Here is a 16,874-nt window from a genome sequence, read left to right as displayed (position 1 = left end):
ACTCCACCCTGCAAATACTCATTAAATTAAAAAAAGATAGTATATTAAAATCTTGGATAGCTTTTCTTCATATGTACTGTTTCTATTTTGCCCTGTTTGATTTCTGTTATGCATGTCATATCAGCAGATTTTTTTTTTTTGACAAAGAGAGTCAGAGAGAGGGACATATAGCAACAGATGGACAGGAAGAGAGAGATCAGAAGCATCAATTCTTCATTGCAGCTCCTTAGTTGTTCATTGATTGCTTTCTCATATGTGCCTTGACTGCGGGGGCTACAGCAGACCGAGACGCCTTGCTCAAGCCAGTGACCATGAGCTCAAGCCAGAGACCTTGGGCTTCAAGCCAGCGACCTTTGGGCTCAACCCAGTGACCATGGAGTCATATCTATGATCCCAAGCTCAAGCTAGCGATCCCGTGCTCAAGCTGTTGAGCCTGCGCTCAATCTGGATACTTTGGGGTTTCGAATCTGGGTCCTCCACATCCCAGTCTGATGCTCTATCGACTGTGCCACAGCCTGGTCAGGTTCAGCAGAAATGTTGAACTCCTTTGTCACTGACTATCTCATTTTTATTCATTTGCTTATAGTGACCTGGGCAGCCTTGTAACTGTCCTCTCCAGGCAGCATATGCGGTGGCTCTGGGACTTCAGTGGAAGGAAGCCCTTCTGGATAGGCGAGTATCTGTGCTAACCTGCGGAGGGGACAAGTACACCAAAAGAATGTCTCTCTTCCACGGACCGAGTGATTGTGGTTTATAATAACAGCAGTGTTAGATGGACAGTTTATCTTTTAAACTCATCTTAACTACACAATATTTTCATTTTTAGACCTCTATGTCAAAGAAATAATAAAGGATATGGGACTATTCATGGGTAAGAGAATTCAACAGACAGTATTTCTAAAAGTAAAAAATTAGAAATAGCTATAAATTGGTGGTTAAATATAGTATAGCCATGTGAAAGAATATTTAATATTTAGTGCTTTACATAAGGATTAAATATTAAAGACATGACAAAATTGCCTGTATATTAATATTCAATAAATATCTATTGGATTAATATTATACATAAAGTATATAATGTATTGCATTTGTGGCAAGGTATTAAGTAAAAAGGCAGAGTGCACAACTGTATAAAGCATAAAATAACATGAAATAAAAAATTTATATACATGAGATATATGTATGCTTATATATATATAATACATATACATACATATATTAAAATAAATATGTCAAAGCATTAAAAATGTTTAACCTGATTGAGAATTATAGGTTATCTTTGGTTTTCTGAAGTTTTAATATTCCTACATTTTTTAACAATAATACAAATCCTCTCAAGCCATTATAGAAACACTACTAAACTTATTTTTTAGGAACACTACTAAACTTATTCTTGGCTTCTTAAGATCTCTTTACTACTCACTGAGTCTCTAAATTTTGAAATTATCTGAAAGTATTAAGTTACGGCTAGAGATAAGTTTTTTTGTATGTACAACAACTGATTTCAGGGCTTTATCCCCACAAGGTACATAGACATAGTGTGACCTGATCAATTATTCAAGGAAACAATCTAAAACAAGGTAGGTTATTTCTAAACAAAAGTACTTCATTTTATTCTACCCAAAAATATTGACAGAATCAGCTGGGAGAAAATTGTATGCTATGTAACTGAGATTATTTTCATGGTAACATTTGGTTTGAAAGATGTCAGATCATGCAATTGTAGGGAATCCTTTTCTCACTTAATTCTTTTTATTTCTTTATAAAAGAGAGTGAGAGGAGGGAAATCTTCTTTAAGAAAAATTGCAAGAGCTTTTTAACATTTGCAAAATGTGTAATTTGCAAAAATTGTCAGTGGGAGTGAGGCAAGTTGAGAAAAAGCTGCTTTTTGTTAGAATTGTCACAGATTGAAAAAATCTTAACCTTCAGAATAAAAATACTACATAGTAAGCTACCTTCACATAGAAAAACCAAGATGTTTAAATAAGAGTGAAGAAGAACCAGAGACAAGAGTGTGTCTGTGTCCCTGTGATAGAAGTTCTGCCTATTGGATAATATAAATAAGGACTGCCATTTATTAAATGCCTGTATATGCATGTATTTCACGTGCATTATCTTATTTCATCCTCAAAATAGCACCAGATATACTATTTTTATTCCAATTTGTAGATGGGGAAACCAAAACCAAGAGTGGTTAAATAACCTGCCCAGAGATACTCAATGAGCACATGCAGGAGCGAGGATTTAATTTGGGGTCTGCCTGACCCCAAGCCTGTATGCTTCGCTGTGCCTTGTAGGACCCCCAGGTCCTAGTCCATGCTTTAGAATGTAGGCCCATGTTTGCATGTGGTTATTGGGCTTAGAACAGTAGACTGATATAATATCCGAGTGTAAGAGTAATAAAATCACTTGGCACATTCTTTTGGTTCACATTAGGTTTGAATGACAGAGTGCATGCTGGCCGCTGGGAGTGGATCGGTGGTGAGCCTGTCACCTTCACCAACTGGAGGAGAGAGCCCCCTCAACGTGCAAAGCCTGGCAAGAACTGTGTTTTGGTTCAAAAACAAGGAAAATGGCACACAAAGGACTGTAAGAAGGGTAAACCTCATAATTATGTGTGCTCCAGGAAGCTCGAAATGTAATTGGCCTTACAGGTGCCCAATGGGATTTCTCACCTATTTATTTACAGGATTTGTGCATATTGCTCAATAGATAACAAGGTGTCATGACTGACTTGGCACATCTTTATTTTATCAAAGTGTATGAGTGATTGATTGTATTTAGTTTAAAAAAGGAACATAAATGAATAGCTCCAGGAAGACTGATAAATGAACATTTTTACAGGAAGAGATGCAATTCTTACATCTTAATATTTTTCAAAATTAATACCTGATGCATTATATGGTAAAGGTTTACTTATTCTGGGAGACCACAACCCTGACCTTATTCCATATGTCAGTCAGTACCAATTTCATCGTCTTTGCCTTTTGGGGTCCTAATACTTCCAATGAGTCATTCTGAAGTCAGTATTGCAGGTTTTCTACCACTTTAGTCTGAGTGAAGCTCACCATACATAGTTCATTAAATCAAGGTTGAACTGCAAAGGTTGTTTTGTCCCTTTGGAGCCCTTTAAAATGTGAAATCTGAAATAAGAGGCTGTGGATCAGAAGGAGAATCTTCTGGTGAAAAAGGAAAGCTTTAGATGGAAGAATCTTGTGTATAGAAGCTCATCTGCAAAGCTCTTAGTTCAGGTAAGAATTCAGAGGCTGCTTGTGCTTTCGAGGTCTAACCACCGCTACTCATGAGAAAGATCTCCTTTTGCAATGAGAATGTTGGCAGTGTGCCATTCCAAGGCTAATGATTGGATTTCCCCAGCCTTACAGAGACATGAGAAATTTGAAGTAACGTGAGACTCTCTATTCATTTGTGTTTAAAGTAACGACAGGATTTCTCAAGGACATTTAGAATAAAAAGTATAAATAAATGATGGTTAATATATGGAAGAAAAATACTGCTTCCTCAAAAGTGTCCCAATGAACTATGCTGATGAACAAAGGAAAATAATACAGAAAACAAAGCCTTTGGACACCTATTTTCTCAGAAAGGATTTTGATACAATTTGAGCTCTTAAATCTTTAATTGTAGAAATGCCATGTTACCCTGATTTGCTAATGTAAAGGTACCTTATTAATTTAAAATGTCAACTGAGTGAAACATTTTTATAGCAATGAAGCATGTTGCAGACTTCTAAGAACTCCCTTCTGAAATCAAGGTTTAATTACAGGAAATTTGAAATTTATTTCTCAAACATTTACTAAAAAATTTCCTGTTTTTATAATCACTAAAAAACATGGTTGTGCTAAATGTAACTTGCTATATGAGCACCAGTGTAACTTCAGAATCAAAGGCAGCTTGCCAAGAAGACCAAAGCTTCGGTGCAGGCTTTGTTTTAATAATGTTTTAGTGAAACAAACAAGGAAAATACTGAAGAAATTATGTCAAATTTCTGGATATAAAACATGACAAGCTTGTTTTACTTCTGTTAATTTATTAAGAGTTTGGTTAATTGAAATATTTCTAAAGAGAGACTGGGATAAATAAGATTTAGACATTCTAACTCTTAATAAAGTTAAAGATCATTGTGGAGTCAGAAGACTCCTTACCTTAATTATCACAAGTAGGCTCTAGACTGGCATTACCTACATGTCTCCTGTATCACACACGCAGTCTCTGGTGTTTTGTCAAAAGATGCAAAGCCCGCCTTTGTGCCAGCTGCACGCGCCTCTGATCCACTGGCCTCTGCGGTGTGAAAAGGTGTGGTGCCAGGTAAAGAAACAAAGAGTTGTTTACCTACAGGGTTCCACATCCTAGGAGGGAAAGTAAAAGTTCAAGGAATGAAGAATTCAAGGGCCGCTCCTTCCTCCTGGAGCTCTAGAGCTACATTAACTGTTTAAAACTGAAAATCCAGCACCGTGGCAACTATGTAAGACCTGTTAGGCATGGTAGATTTTATTATACAATGGATAGAGCTGCAATGACAGTAATATTTAAATATAATTGCAATGTCAGCACAAAGAGGGACTGTTTTGATTTTTTTATAGCAATTAGAAATACAATAAGAATGTTTAAAAATATTCCTGAACAGGAAAGCATTAATCGAGTTGTAAAATCCAAGTCGTTGAAAAAAGATAGAAATAAAAATTCAGGTGCCTGACCTGTGGTGGCGCAGTGGATAAAGCACAGACCTGGACTATTGAGGTTGCCAGTTTGAAGCCCTGGGCTTGCCTGGTCAAGGCTCATAGAGGAGTTTGATGCTTTCCTGCTTCCTCCCCCCTTCTCTCTCTCTAAAATCAATAAAATAAATACATTTTTTAAAAACTCGGGCAAGTGTGGGTACAGGGCAATATTCATCAGGACCTTCATTTTTTTCTCAAGATTGAAGTTGCCTTAGCCTGACAGGTGGGGGTGGGGTGAGAAGTCAATGATTGTCATGGTCTTCTCCACCTTACCTGATCACTGTCAGCATTCAGGTTCTTGCTGGAGCAGGAGGAAGGAAATGGAGTAATGGCAGAATGAGAACGGGGGATTGTAGAGCAGGAAAAGAGAGAGATGACAGAGGGTTGAGTAAGAAGAGATGGTGACTCATGGTAGCTAAGAAGAAAAGCACCAGAAAGAAGGACATGAAGCCACCCAGCTCCTCTCCCCACACTTGAATATCGACTCAGGAAATGATCCACTTTATCCAAGGGCATCAACCTAGTACAACAGTGTGTAGCTTTTCAGAATCTTGTGATGTTTACTCTTTAATAAAAAACATACATGTATTTAGCATATATTTGCTAAACATAAACGTGTAAAACATAACAATAATTATCTTGTCTCCTTCCAAGGAGTGGTAAAAATGATGACGAGGTGACATTTATTTCCATTTCTGTTTTTGTTTATTTTAATACAGCCAAAAAGAATATACACATTTTCACTAACAATACAGTTCTGTATAATTTAAACCATAAACTGGTGCTGATTAATTTCTGCAACAAAGCAGCATATTAAATGTACTCTATCTACTGTTGTATCAAAATTAAAAAAATAAACATTTCTGAACCCCTGTTCCTTTAGTTTTTTACATTTTATATTCATTCTACCCATTCTAAGAAGGGACAGAGAGGAAAACTCAACATGTCTTTTTTTTTTTTCTTTTTTTTTCTTTTTTCTTTATATAATTTTATTTTTTTATGGGGTGACATCAATAAATCAGGATACATATATTCAAAGATAACAAGTCCAGGTTATCTTGTCGTTCAATTATGTTGCATACCCACCACCCAAAGTCAGATTGTCCTCTGTCACCTTCTATCTTGTTTTCTTTGTGCCCCTCCCCACCCCCTATCCCTCTCCCATTCCCCCCTCCCCCCCGTAACCACCACACTCTTATAAATGTCTCTTAGTTTCACTATTATGTCCCACCTACGTATGGAATAATACAGTTCCTGTTTTTTTCTGATTTACTTATTTCGCTTCGTATCATGTTATCAAGATCCCACCATTTTGCTGTAAATGTTCCGATGTCATCATTTCTTATGGCTGAGTAGTATTCCATAGTGTATATGTGCCACATCTTCTTTATCCAGTCATCTATTGATGGGCTTTTTGGTTGTTTCCATGTCCTGGCCACTGTGAACAATGCTGCAATAAACATGGGGCTGCATGTGTCTTTACGTATCAATGTTTCTGAGTTTTTGGGATATATACCCAGTAGAGGGATTGCTGGGTCATAAGGTAGTTCTATTTTCAGTTTTTTGAGGAACCACCATACTTTCTTCCATAATGGTTGTACTACTTTACATTCCCACCAACAGTGTATGAGGGTTCCTTTTTCTCCACAGCCTCTCCAACATTTGCTGTTACCTGACTTGCTAATAACAGCTAATCGAACAGGTGTGAGGTGGTATCTCATTGCCGTTTTGATTTGCATTTCTCTAATAGCTAAAGAAGATGAGCATCTTTTCATATATCTGTTGGCCATTTGTATTTCTTCCTGGGAGAAGTGTCTATTCATATCCTCTTCCCATTTTTTTATTGGATTGTTTGTTTGTTTGTTGTTGAGTTTTATGAGTTCTTTGTATATTTTGGATATTAGGCCCTTATCTGAGCTGTCGTTTGAAAAAATCATTTCCCATTTAGTTGGCTTTCTGTTTATTTTGTTATCAGTTTCTCTTGCTGAGCAAAAACTTCTTAGTCTGATGTAGTCCCATTCATTAATTTTTGCCTTCACTTCTCTTGCCATTGGAGTCAAATTCATAAAATGCTCTTAAAAACCCAGGTCCCTGAGTTGAGTACCTATGTCTTCTTCTATGTACTTAATTGTTTCAGGTCTTATGTTTAGATCTTTGATCCATTTTGAGTTAATTTTTGTACAGGGGGAGAGACTGTAGTCCAGTTTCATTCTTTTGCATGTGGCTTTCCAGTTTTCCCAGCACCATTTATTGAAGAGGCTTTCTTTTCTCCATTGTGTGTTGTTGGCCCCTTTATCAAAAATTATTTGACTATATATATGTGGTTTTATTTCTGGACTTTCTATTCTGTTCCATTGGTCTGAGTGTCTATTTTTTCTGCCAATACCATGCTGTTTTGATTGTCGTGGCCCTATAATAGAGTTTGAAGTCAGGTATTGAAATGCCCCCAGCTTCATTCTTTTTCTTTAGGATTGCTTTGGCTATTCGGGGTTTTTTATAGTTCCATATAAATCTGATGATTTTTTGCTCTATTTCTTTAAAAAACGTCATTGGAAGTTTGATGGGAATAGCATTAAATTTGTATATTGCTTTGGGTAATATAGCCATCTTGATTATATTTATTCTTCCTAGCCAAGAACAAGGTATATTCTTCCATCTCATTACATCTTTTTCGATTTCCCTTAACAATGGTTTATAGTTTTCATTATATAAGTCCTTTACATTCTTTGTTATGTTTATTCCTAAGTATTTTATTTTTTTTGTTGCAATCGTGAAGGGGATTATTCTTTTGAGTTCCTTCTCAGTTGTTTCATTGTTGGCATATAGAAAGGCTATTGACTTCTGTATGTTAATTTTGTATCCTGCGACCTTACTGTATTGGCTTATTGTTTCTAGTAGTCTTTTTGTGCATTCTTTGGGGTTTTCGATGTATAGGATCATATCATCTGCAAAAAGTGATACCTTTACTTCTTCTTTTCCGATATGGATGCCTTTTATTTCTTTGTCTTGTCTGATTGCTCTGGCTAGAACCTCTAGTACCACATTAAATAAGAGTGGAGAGAGTGGACAACCCTGTCTTGTTCCTGATTTAAGGGGGAAAGCCTTCAGTTTAGTGCCATTTAATATGATGTTAGCTGATGGTTTATCATATATGGCCTTTATCATGTTGAGATATTTTCCTTCTATACCCATTTTGTTGAGAGTCTTAAACATAAAATTGTGTTGTATTTTATCGAAAGCCTTTTCTGCGTCTATTGATAAGATCATGTGGGTTTTGTTCTTTGTTTTGTTGATATGGTGTATTACGTTAACCGTTTTACGTATGTTGAACCATCCTTGAGATTCTGGGATGAATCCCACTTGATCATGATGTATTATTTTTTTAATATGTTGTTGTATTCGATTTGCTAGTATTTTGTTTAGTATTTTAGCATCTGTATTCATTAGAGATATTGGTCTGTAGTTTTCTTTTTTTGTGCCATCCTTGCCTGGTTTTGGTATGAGGGTTATGTTGGCTTCGTAAAATGTGTTTGGAAGTATTGCTTCTTCTTCAATTTTTTGGAAGACTTTGAGTAGAATAGGAACCAAGTCTTCTTTGAATGTTTGATAAAATTCGCTGGTATAGCCGTCAGGGCCTGGACTTTTATTTTTGGGGAGGTTTTTAATGGTTTTTTCTATTTCTTCTCTACTGATAGGTCTGTTTAGGCTTTCTGCTTCTTCTTGACTCAGTCTAGGAAGGTTGTATTTTTCTAGGAATTTATCCATTTCTTCTAGGTTGTTGAATTTAGTAGCATAAAGTTTTTCATAGTATTCTACAATAATTCTTTGTATATCTACGGTGTCCGTGGTGATTTCTCCTCTTTCATTTTGGATTTTGTTTATATGAGTTCTTTCTCTTTTTTCCTTGGTAAGTCTTGCCAAGGGTTTGTCAATTTTGTTGATCTTTTCAAAGAACCAGCTCCTTGTTCTATTAATTTTTTCTATAGTTTTTCTGTTCTCTAATTCATTTATTTCTGCTCTGATTTTTATTATCTCCTTTCTTCGGCTGGTTTTGGGTTGTCTTTGTTCTTCTTTTTCTAGTTCCTTAAGGTGTGAAGTTAAGTGGTTCACTTGGGCTCTCTCTTGTTTGTTCATATATGCCTGAAGTGATATGAACTTCCCTCTTATCACTGCTTTTGCTGCATCCCATAGATTCTGATATGTCGTATTGTCATTTTCATTAGTCTGTATATATCTTTTGATCTCTGCACTTATTTCTTCTTTGACCCATTCATTTTTTAAAAGTATGTTGTTTAGTTTCCACATTTTTGTGGGATTTTTTTCCTCTTTTTTGCAGTTGAATTCTAGTTTCAAGGCTTTATGATCAGAAAATATGCTTGGTACAACTTCAATTTTTCTGAATTTGCTGATGTTGTTTTTGTGGCCCAACATATGGTCAATTCTTGAGAATGATCCATGTACACTGGAGAAAAATGTATACTCAGTCACTTTGGGATGAAATGTCCTGTAGATGTCTATCATATCCAGGTGCTCTAGTGTTTTGTTTAAGGCCACTATGTCTTTGTTGATTCTCTGTTTGGATGACCGATCTAGAGCCGTCAGCGGTGTATTGAGGTCTCCAAGTATGATTGTATTTTTGTCAGTTTTTGTTTTAAGATCAATAAGTAGCTGTCTTATATATTTTGGTGCTCCTTGGTTTGGTGCATATATATTAAGAATTGTTATGTCTTCTTGATTCAGTGTCCCCTTAGCCATTATGAAATGGCCATTTTTGTCTCTGAGTACTTTTCGTGTCTTGTAGTCAGCATTATCCGATATGAGTATTGCTACACCTGCTTTTTTTTGGATGTTATTTTCTTGGAGTATTGTTTTCCAGCCTTTCACTTTGAATTTGTTTTTATCCTTGTTACTTAGATGAGTTTCCTGTAGGCAGCATACAGTTGGATTTTCTTTTTTAATCCATTCTGCTACTCTGTGCCTTTTTATTGGTGAGTTTAATCCGTTTACATTTAGTGTAATTATTGATACTTGTGAGTTCCCTATTGCCATTTTATATCTTGCTTTCTTTTAGTTTTGTGTCTCGTTTGATCCTTCTCTTTTGTTTTTCTATCTTTTGTTTTTATTTGGTTGTATTCCATACATCTTTCCACTGTTGCTATCTTTTTTATCTCATGTGCTTCTGTGGTGGTTTTTTCAATGGTGGTTACCTTTGAATAATGAAAAGGGTCCCTACCCTGTTCATTGTAGCGAACTATTTTGTGAGTACTTTTGCACTCCATCGTCCTTTGCTACTGTTAATCTCCATCTTCTCCCCCCTTTCTTTTTGTTGTTGTCACAGTTTAAATTTGGTTTTATTGTGTTCTTCTTGGAGCTTTTACTTGTGGCTCTGTTTTTTTTTGTTCTTTGTATCTGATTGGAGAACCCCCTTTAGTAATTCCTGGAGTGGGGGTTTTCTGATGATAAATTCCCTCATCTTTTCTGTATCTGTGAATGTTTTTATTTCTCCTTCATATTTGAAGGATAGCTTTGATGGGTATAGTATTCGTGGCTGAAAGTTCCTCTCTTTCAGGACTTTAAATATTGGGGTTCACTCTCTTCTAGCTTGTAGAGTTTCTGCTGAGAAATCTGATGATAATCTAATGGGCCTTCCTTTATATGTTGTATTCTTCTTTTCCCTGGCTGCCTTGAGAATTTTTTCTTTGCTGTTGGTTTGTGTCAATTTCATTATGATATGCCTTGGAGTAGGTTTGTTGGGGTTAAGAAAACTTGGAGTTCTGTTTGCTTCTTGAACTTGAGGCTTTAGTTCTTTCCACAGGCTTGGGAAGTTCTCATCTATTATTTGTTTGAGTATGTTCTCCATTCCATTTTCTCTCTCTTCTCCCTCTGATATACCTATTATTCTTATGTTATTCTTTTTGATGGAGTCAGTTAATTCTTGTAGGGCTATCTCATTTTTTTTTAATTTTTGAGTCTCTTTCTTCTTCTCTCTGTTGTGCCTCAAGTTGCTTGTCTTCTATTTCACTAATCCTCTCTTCTATCTGACCTGTTCTATTAGCTAAGCTTGTTACTTCGTTTTTCAGCTCGTGAATTGAGTTTTTCATCTCTGTTTGATTTGTTTTTATAGTTTCAATTTCCTTGGACATATATTCTTTGTGTTCATTGAGTTGTTTTCTGAGCTCCCTAAATTGCCTTTCTGTGTTTTCTTGTATATCTCGGAGGATTTTTAGGATTTCTATCTTGAATTCTCTGTCATTTAGCTCCAAGGTTTCCAATATATTAAATTTTTTCTCCATAGATTTTTCCTCATCTAGCTGTGTTACCTCTCTTTCTTTTGTATCCATGATATTCGATTTTCTCTTCCTTAATGGCATCTGAGGGTGGTTTTGTTGATAGTATTAATGAGATTTAATAAAGAATAAAAAGTTTAAAAAAATAATAAAAAAAAAATCGAAGAGTTTTTTTTTTTTAAAAAATAATAATGAAATAAAGAAAAATAAAATAAAATAAAAATTAAAAAAAAAAAAAAAAAAAAAAAAAAGGAAATTATTCCCCCCCTCCTTTTTTCCTCTCCTCTCCTCTCCCCTCTTTCTTGCTAAAATCTTGTGGTGGACTGTGAATTATAACAAACAATGCCTGTGATGGAGGGCCTGAATTGGGGAAAAGTAATAAAGGGGCAAAAAAAAAAAAAAAAGAAAGAAAAAAGAAAAAAAGAGCGTATGGACCTACAAAAAGCAAATAAGGAAAAAATTTGGGTCAAGAATAAAATGATTTGCTTTTAGGTGTTGGTTGTCTAAGAGTTATGATGAGAGGATTAAGAGGAAAACGGAAAAATGGGGGGACAAATTAAAAAATTACTATTGTATTTAGTGGAACAAGAACTAGATAATATGGAGAGCCAGGGATGGGAGCACTGCTAGTGAGTTAAAAAGGTGAAGTAAAAACCCCCCAAAATGCCACAAACATAAGTTTGAGTCCCAGATAAGATAATTTGTTTGTTATTGAGGTTTGAATGAGAGGAGATGTAAAGGAAAAAGGAAGAAACTAATATAGAAGGAGAAAAGAAAGAGAGAGAGAGAGAAAAAAAAAAAGAGGGAACCACTAAAAGAAGAAAAAAGAAAGGAGAGAGAGAGAGAGAGAGTTAAGGGTTTTGGAGTGCAACCCTCATAGAGAGAAAGGAAGAGAAGAGAAAAGATAATGGGAGATGTAACACTTATGGGTAGTGTAGTTCAAGGAGAGGAGAGAGTAAGACCGGTAGAGAGTTAATCGGCCAAATTGGAGGAGGAAAAAAAAAAGTATCAAGAATGAAGATAAGAGAAACAAACGAACAAATATAATACAATGGGATAGGTTATAAAGTCTGCAGATTATTCTTGATTTTGAGAGGTTATCTTCTTGCTTTTTCTTTTCTCTCCCTCTTCCTGGTCGGTGACTCTGTACCCCGGGTTTTGCCCCTTTGCCACGCTCAGGTGGAGGTTTGCAGTTGATAAGTCTCTATGGCAATGTCATGTATTGTGCTTTAGTCTCGTTGGCAGTCGAGGCTATTAGCATTTATAGGCTCCGACAGTGAGAGAGTCTGTGTTCCTGGAGCCTTTCTCCTAGTCTTTCCTTCCTCAATTAGTAGCCTGATAATCCAGCTATGGGGTTGCTGCTGCCTCTGCCTGGATAGTAAGAGGCTCAAAGAGCTGGCAACTCCCCACTCTATTTCCACTCAGCACAGGGCTCTGGGTAAGGCTCAGTCAGTCAGAGCTGCTAGCATAATCAGGCGGGCTTTCCAACCACTCACAGACCTCTGGCTCTGCCACTCTGTCCGGTAACACAAGCGGGTGCCCACTTCCGGGGCGCTTGGAGAAAACTCTCACTCACTGGCTGCGCGCGCAGACCAGGATATCCGGCCAGCAGTCTCACGCTCTGAGTGAAACCCCCGACCGCAGGGAAAAGTTGCAGCGTTGGAATTGAGTCTCGCTCCGTCCCCGTGCGCGGCTTTTGCAAGGCGCTGGGGCGGCCCGAGATTCCGCTTTGGCCCACACAAAGGCCCCTGACTCTGCTCCTCTGTGCGATGACACGGGCGCGCACTGCCGAGGCACTCGGAGGAATCGCTCACTCCTTATCTGCGTGCGCAAACCAGGATATGAGGCCGGCTGCTTTCCCTCTGAGTGAAACACCCTCCGGCACGGAAAATCTCCACCATTGGAATTAGTTCTCACTCCCTCCCGTGCGTGGCTTTCCCAGGGCGCTGGGGCTGCCCAGAGACTCTGCCCTCGGCCCACAGAAAGGCCTCTGACCCTGTCTCTCCGTGGGGCAACACGGGCACTGACTCCCGGGGCCTAGGAAGAAATCTCTCGCCCACTAACTGCGCACCAACCAGGAGACCGGGTAAAATGGCCGCGCCGCTTGTCTTTCTTTGTTTGGGTTTGGCGCGAGTGTTAGCTTGTATTGCCCGGGTTGCCACAGGATCAGATTTTCCTCGGCTTGGATCTCCGTGCCACAGCCTGGTTCGGCCGTTTGTATTCACCCCCTTTGCCCGCCTCAGTTTCTATATTCACAGTTACCAGAGAAAGCCGCCCTGTTTAGGTTAGTGAGGAAGGCGGAGCATTTCTTACTCCCTATTTCCTTCGGGGTTTGGTTATATATTTAGCCAATTTTTCACTCAATCATACCTTTGGGTGTATTGCGAAGCATCTGGAAGCTCCAAGTATAGGTTTTTCTGTTTCTGGTTGAAGATCTTGTTGAGTTTTGGGGGAGATTTATCGGTATCACTTCCTACCCCGCCATTACTCTGACGTCATCCTCAACATGTCTTTTTTTTATTATTACTTTTAGATCGGCCTTTAGTGACATGGCTTCCACCCATTCACCCAGCCATTCATCCATTCATCTACCATTCATCCAACAAATATTGAATATGGAAGGGCAACCTTGCATAGCTCATATATGCACATTTCTCTAGTCTTTTTTTGAAGTGTGGAGCTCTTTACCAGGGAGAGCGTTACAGAGGAAGTCACTGGTTACATTACCCCTCTTCAGCCGTGGAGGGAAGTAAAAAACGAGAGCGCAGTTCAGGCTGTCTTTTGTTCTGTTCCTCTCCCGATTATGACACGGGGTTAACTTCCTGAGTCTATGATCAGCTCAAAGTTTTATTGGCCGCAGCTATCTGGAATTTCCTGTTTCCAGATCAAGTTGGGAACTAAAGTTTTCAAATCTAGCTAGTTGTATTTGCAACAATAACCCCCCCCCTACACACACACACACACACACACACACAAAAGACAGCAGTATGTCTCGCTGTGTCTTTGAAATTCCTGGAGTAACAGGAATAAAAAAGAGAGTTTTGATCTCTCACCTGATATCCACATTGTACAACAGAGGGGAACAATGTCTGCAGAAGTTAAAGTGGGAAGAAACCACCTCTGGAACGAGGATCTTCGGATTACTCCACATAGCTATTTCCACTTTGATCAAGTGGTTTTGTTGTTGTCAAGTAAAATATCTTTGAATGGCGAGTATAATAAAATTTACTATATACTTGAAAACATTGTAAAGAAAAAAGATGGACACAAAAGCCACTTATTGCATGTGGCCAGAATAGGAAAATCTATAAAGACAGAAAGTATTTTAGTGGTTCCCAGGTGGTGGGGAGAAGGGGAAATTGAGACTAATTGCAAATAGGTACTGAGTTTCTCTTTTGAGGGGAGGGGAAAGTTCTGGAATTAGGTAGTGTTGATGGTTGCACAACATAGTGAATATACTACAAACCATTGAACTGTACACTTTAAAATGATTAATTTTATGCTATTGGAAGTATATCTTTTTTTAAAAAAAGGGCTATTTAAAATTACCAAAAAATATCATATTTATTTTAGAAAGCTATAAATGAGTTGATGTATTTGACTCATCCAAGATATTTTTTCCAGTCCTTGCCCTGTGTCTCACCCAGGTTTGTTTTTATCTTTTTATATGGTTGGTTAAGGGGAAGAAAATGCTTATTTAACATATTTTTTAATTCATAGTACTGCTTTATTGACTTTTCTTCTCTTTCCCCTCATTAATCATGGGAGAACTGTTACTGATGGCAGAGTGTGTCTGGATGTCTGTAATGTCCAGAATGTCATGATTTGCTTTAAATTAATTTTATAAGTCTTTAGAACAGAATCATGCAGGAAATGAATATACTGTCCTCATAACTTACACATATAACTTCATATTTGAACATTTTTATAGGTCTTATATTCTACTAGGCAATAAAGTTTAGTTTACCTTAAGATGGAAAGGAACAAAATTAAAACAACACTTCCATTAAAGGCCTTGTGGTAACCTGCAATACTTTTTCCGAGCAATGAAGTACAAGTTTTATTTTTGCTTCTATCCCTCTCTGTATTTTTGCTTCCCAAAGGCATTCAATCCTAATTTACCCTACAGAAGAAAAATGAAAAAAAGTATACAATCCTGCCTGACCTGTGGTGGCGCAGTGGATAAAGCATCGACCTGAAAATGCTGAGGTCGCCGATCGAAACCCTGGGCTTGCCTGGTCAAGGCACATATGGGAGTTGATGCTTCCAGCTCCTCCCCGCTTCTATCCCTCTCTGTCTCTCCTCTCTCCTCTCTAAAAATGAATAAATAAAATAAAAAATTAAAAACAAAAACCAAAAAAAAAACATTAAAAAAAAAAGTATACAATCCTAAAACTAGTTAAGATAAAGCTGGAGTGGCTATATTAATATCAGAGTAAATTTTACAGCAAAGACTGTTACAAAATATAGAGGAGGTTATTTTATAAATTTAAAGGAGTCAATACATCAAGAAGACACAGTGATCCTAAACATATAGGTATCTAGTAACAAAGTTTAAAAACACATGAAGCAAAAACTGATACAACTGCAAGGAGAAATAGACAAATCTATAATTATAGTCAGAAACATTAATATACCTTTCATTTTTATTATTATTTTTTAGAGAAACATCAATTTGTTGTTCCACTTATGTATGCATTCATTGGTTGAATCTTTATGTGCCCTGGGAGGGGGCTGAACCCACAACCTTGGCATGATGGGACAATGTTGTAATCAACTAAGCTATTAGACCAGGGCTGATACACCTCTCTTAATAATAAATAGAACAGGCAGGAAATCAGTAAGGATGTAGAGGTATGGGCACTTTAATTGACATTTATAGAACACTCCACCCACCAAGAGCAGAATGCATTCTTCTCAAGTGCACACAGAACCTTTACCAGGGCAGACTGTTTCTGGGACATAAAATGAGTCTCAATAAATTTAAAATTATTCAAGTCACACAAAATATGTTCTCTGACCACAATGAAACTGAATTAGAAATTAATAATAGAAAAATCTCTGGAAAACCCCGAGTGTTTGGAATAAATTATAGAATTCTTTAACTGATGGGTTAAAGTAGAAATCAAAGTGAAAATGAAAAAAATACAGTGAACTGAATAAAAATGAAAACACAGCATATCAAAGTTTGTGGCATGCCATTAAAGCCTTACTTAAGGAAGATTTAATAGGACTAAATGCCTATAATAAAGAAAAAGCAAGGTCCGAATATCGGCTTCCACATTAAAAAACTAGAAAAAGAAGAAAGCAGAAATAAGGAAATAAAAAATATTAGTGTAGAAATCAATAAAATAGAAAACAGAAAAAATAGAGAACATTAATGAAAGCAAAAGCTGTGTTTTTGAGAATATCGATAAAATGGGTAAATCTCCAACCAGGCTTATCAGGAAAAAATGAGAGAGGACACAGATTAACAATCTCAGGAATAAGAAGTTACATTAGGTGACATCACTATAGATTCTACAGCTACTAAATGAACAATAAGGAAATACCATAATCAACTTGTACCAATATATAAGTTAAAGAAAATAGACAAATTCCTTGAAAAACACCAACTATCAATGCTCAATTAAAATCCACAGGTAACTTGAAATAAAAATTCTATAATTTTTACAAAAATTAAATTTATAGTTTAAAACTTTCTCAGTGAAAATTCCAGGTGCAGGTAACTTTACTATCATATTCTACAAATATTTAAGGAAGATATAGAACCAGTTTTACAAAACTCATCCAGAAAATGGCAGCAGAAAAACCTACTTTCTTACTCATTCTATAATATAAGGCCACCATC

General features: G+C 36.9%; 1 protein-coding gene across 1 annotated transcript in view; it reads left to right on the top strand.

Annotated features, from left to right (window-relative positions):
- The window catches only part of FREM1 (FRAS1 related extracellular matrix 1), a 176,472-nt gene extending 170,873 nt beyond the window's left edge, over positions 1–5,599 (top strand). Inside the window, exons 36-37 of the mRNA XM_066368198.1 lie at positions 587–672; positions 2,437–5,599. Coding sequence (XP_066224295.1) covers positions 587–672; positions 2,437–2,642 — 292 coding nt within the window. The 3' untranslated portion in view covers positions 2,643–5,599. The remainder of the gene's footprint in view (positions 1–586; positions 673–2,436) is intronic.
- The last annotated feature ends 11,275 nt before the right edge of the window (positions 5,600–16,874 follow it).

Source organism: Saccopteryx leptura, chromosome 2, assembly GCF_036850995.1.
Source record: "Saccopteryx leptura isolate mSacLep1 chromosome 2, mSacLep1_pri_phased_curated, whole genome shotgun sequence".
Classification (NCBI taxonomy): domain Eukaryota; kingdom Metazoa; phylum Chordata; class Mammalia; order Chiroptera; family Emballonuridae; genus Saccopteryx; species Saccopteryx leptura.
This window is presented reverse-complemented; position numbering and strand designations above follow the sequence as displayed.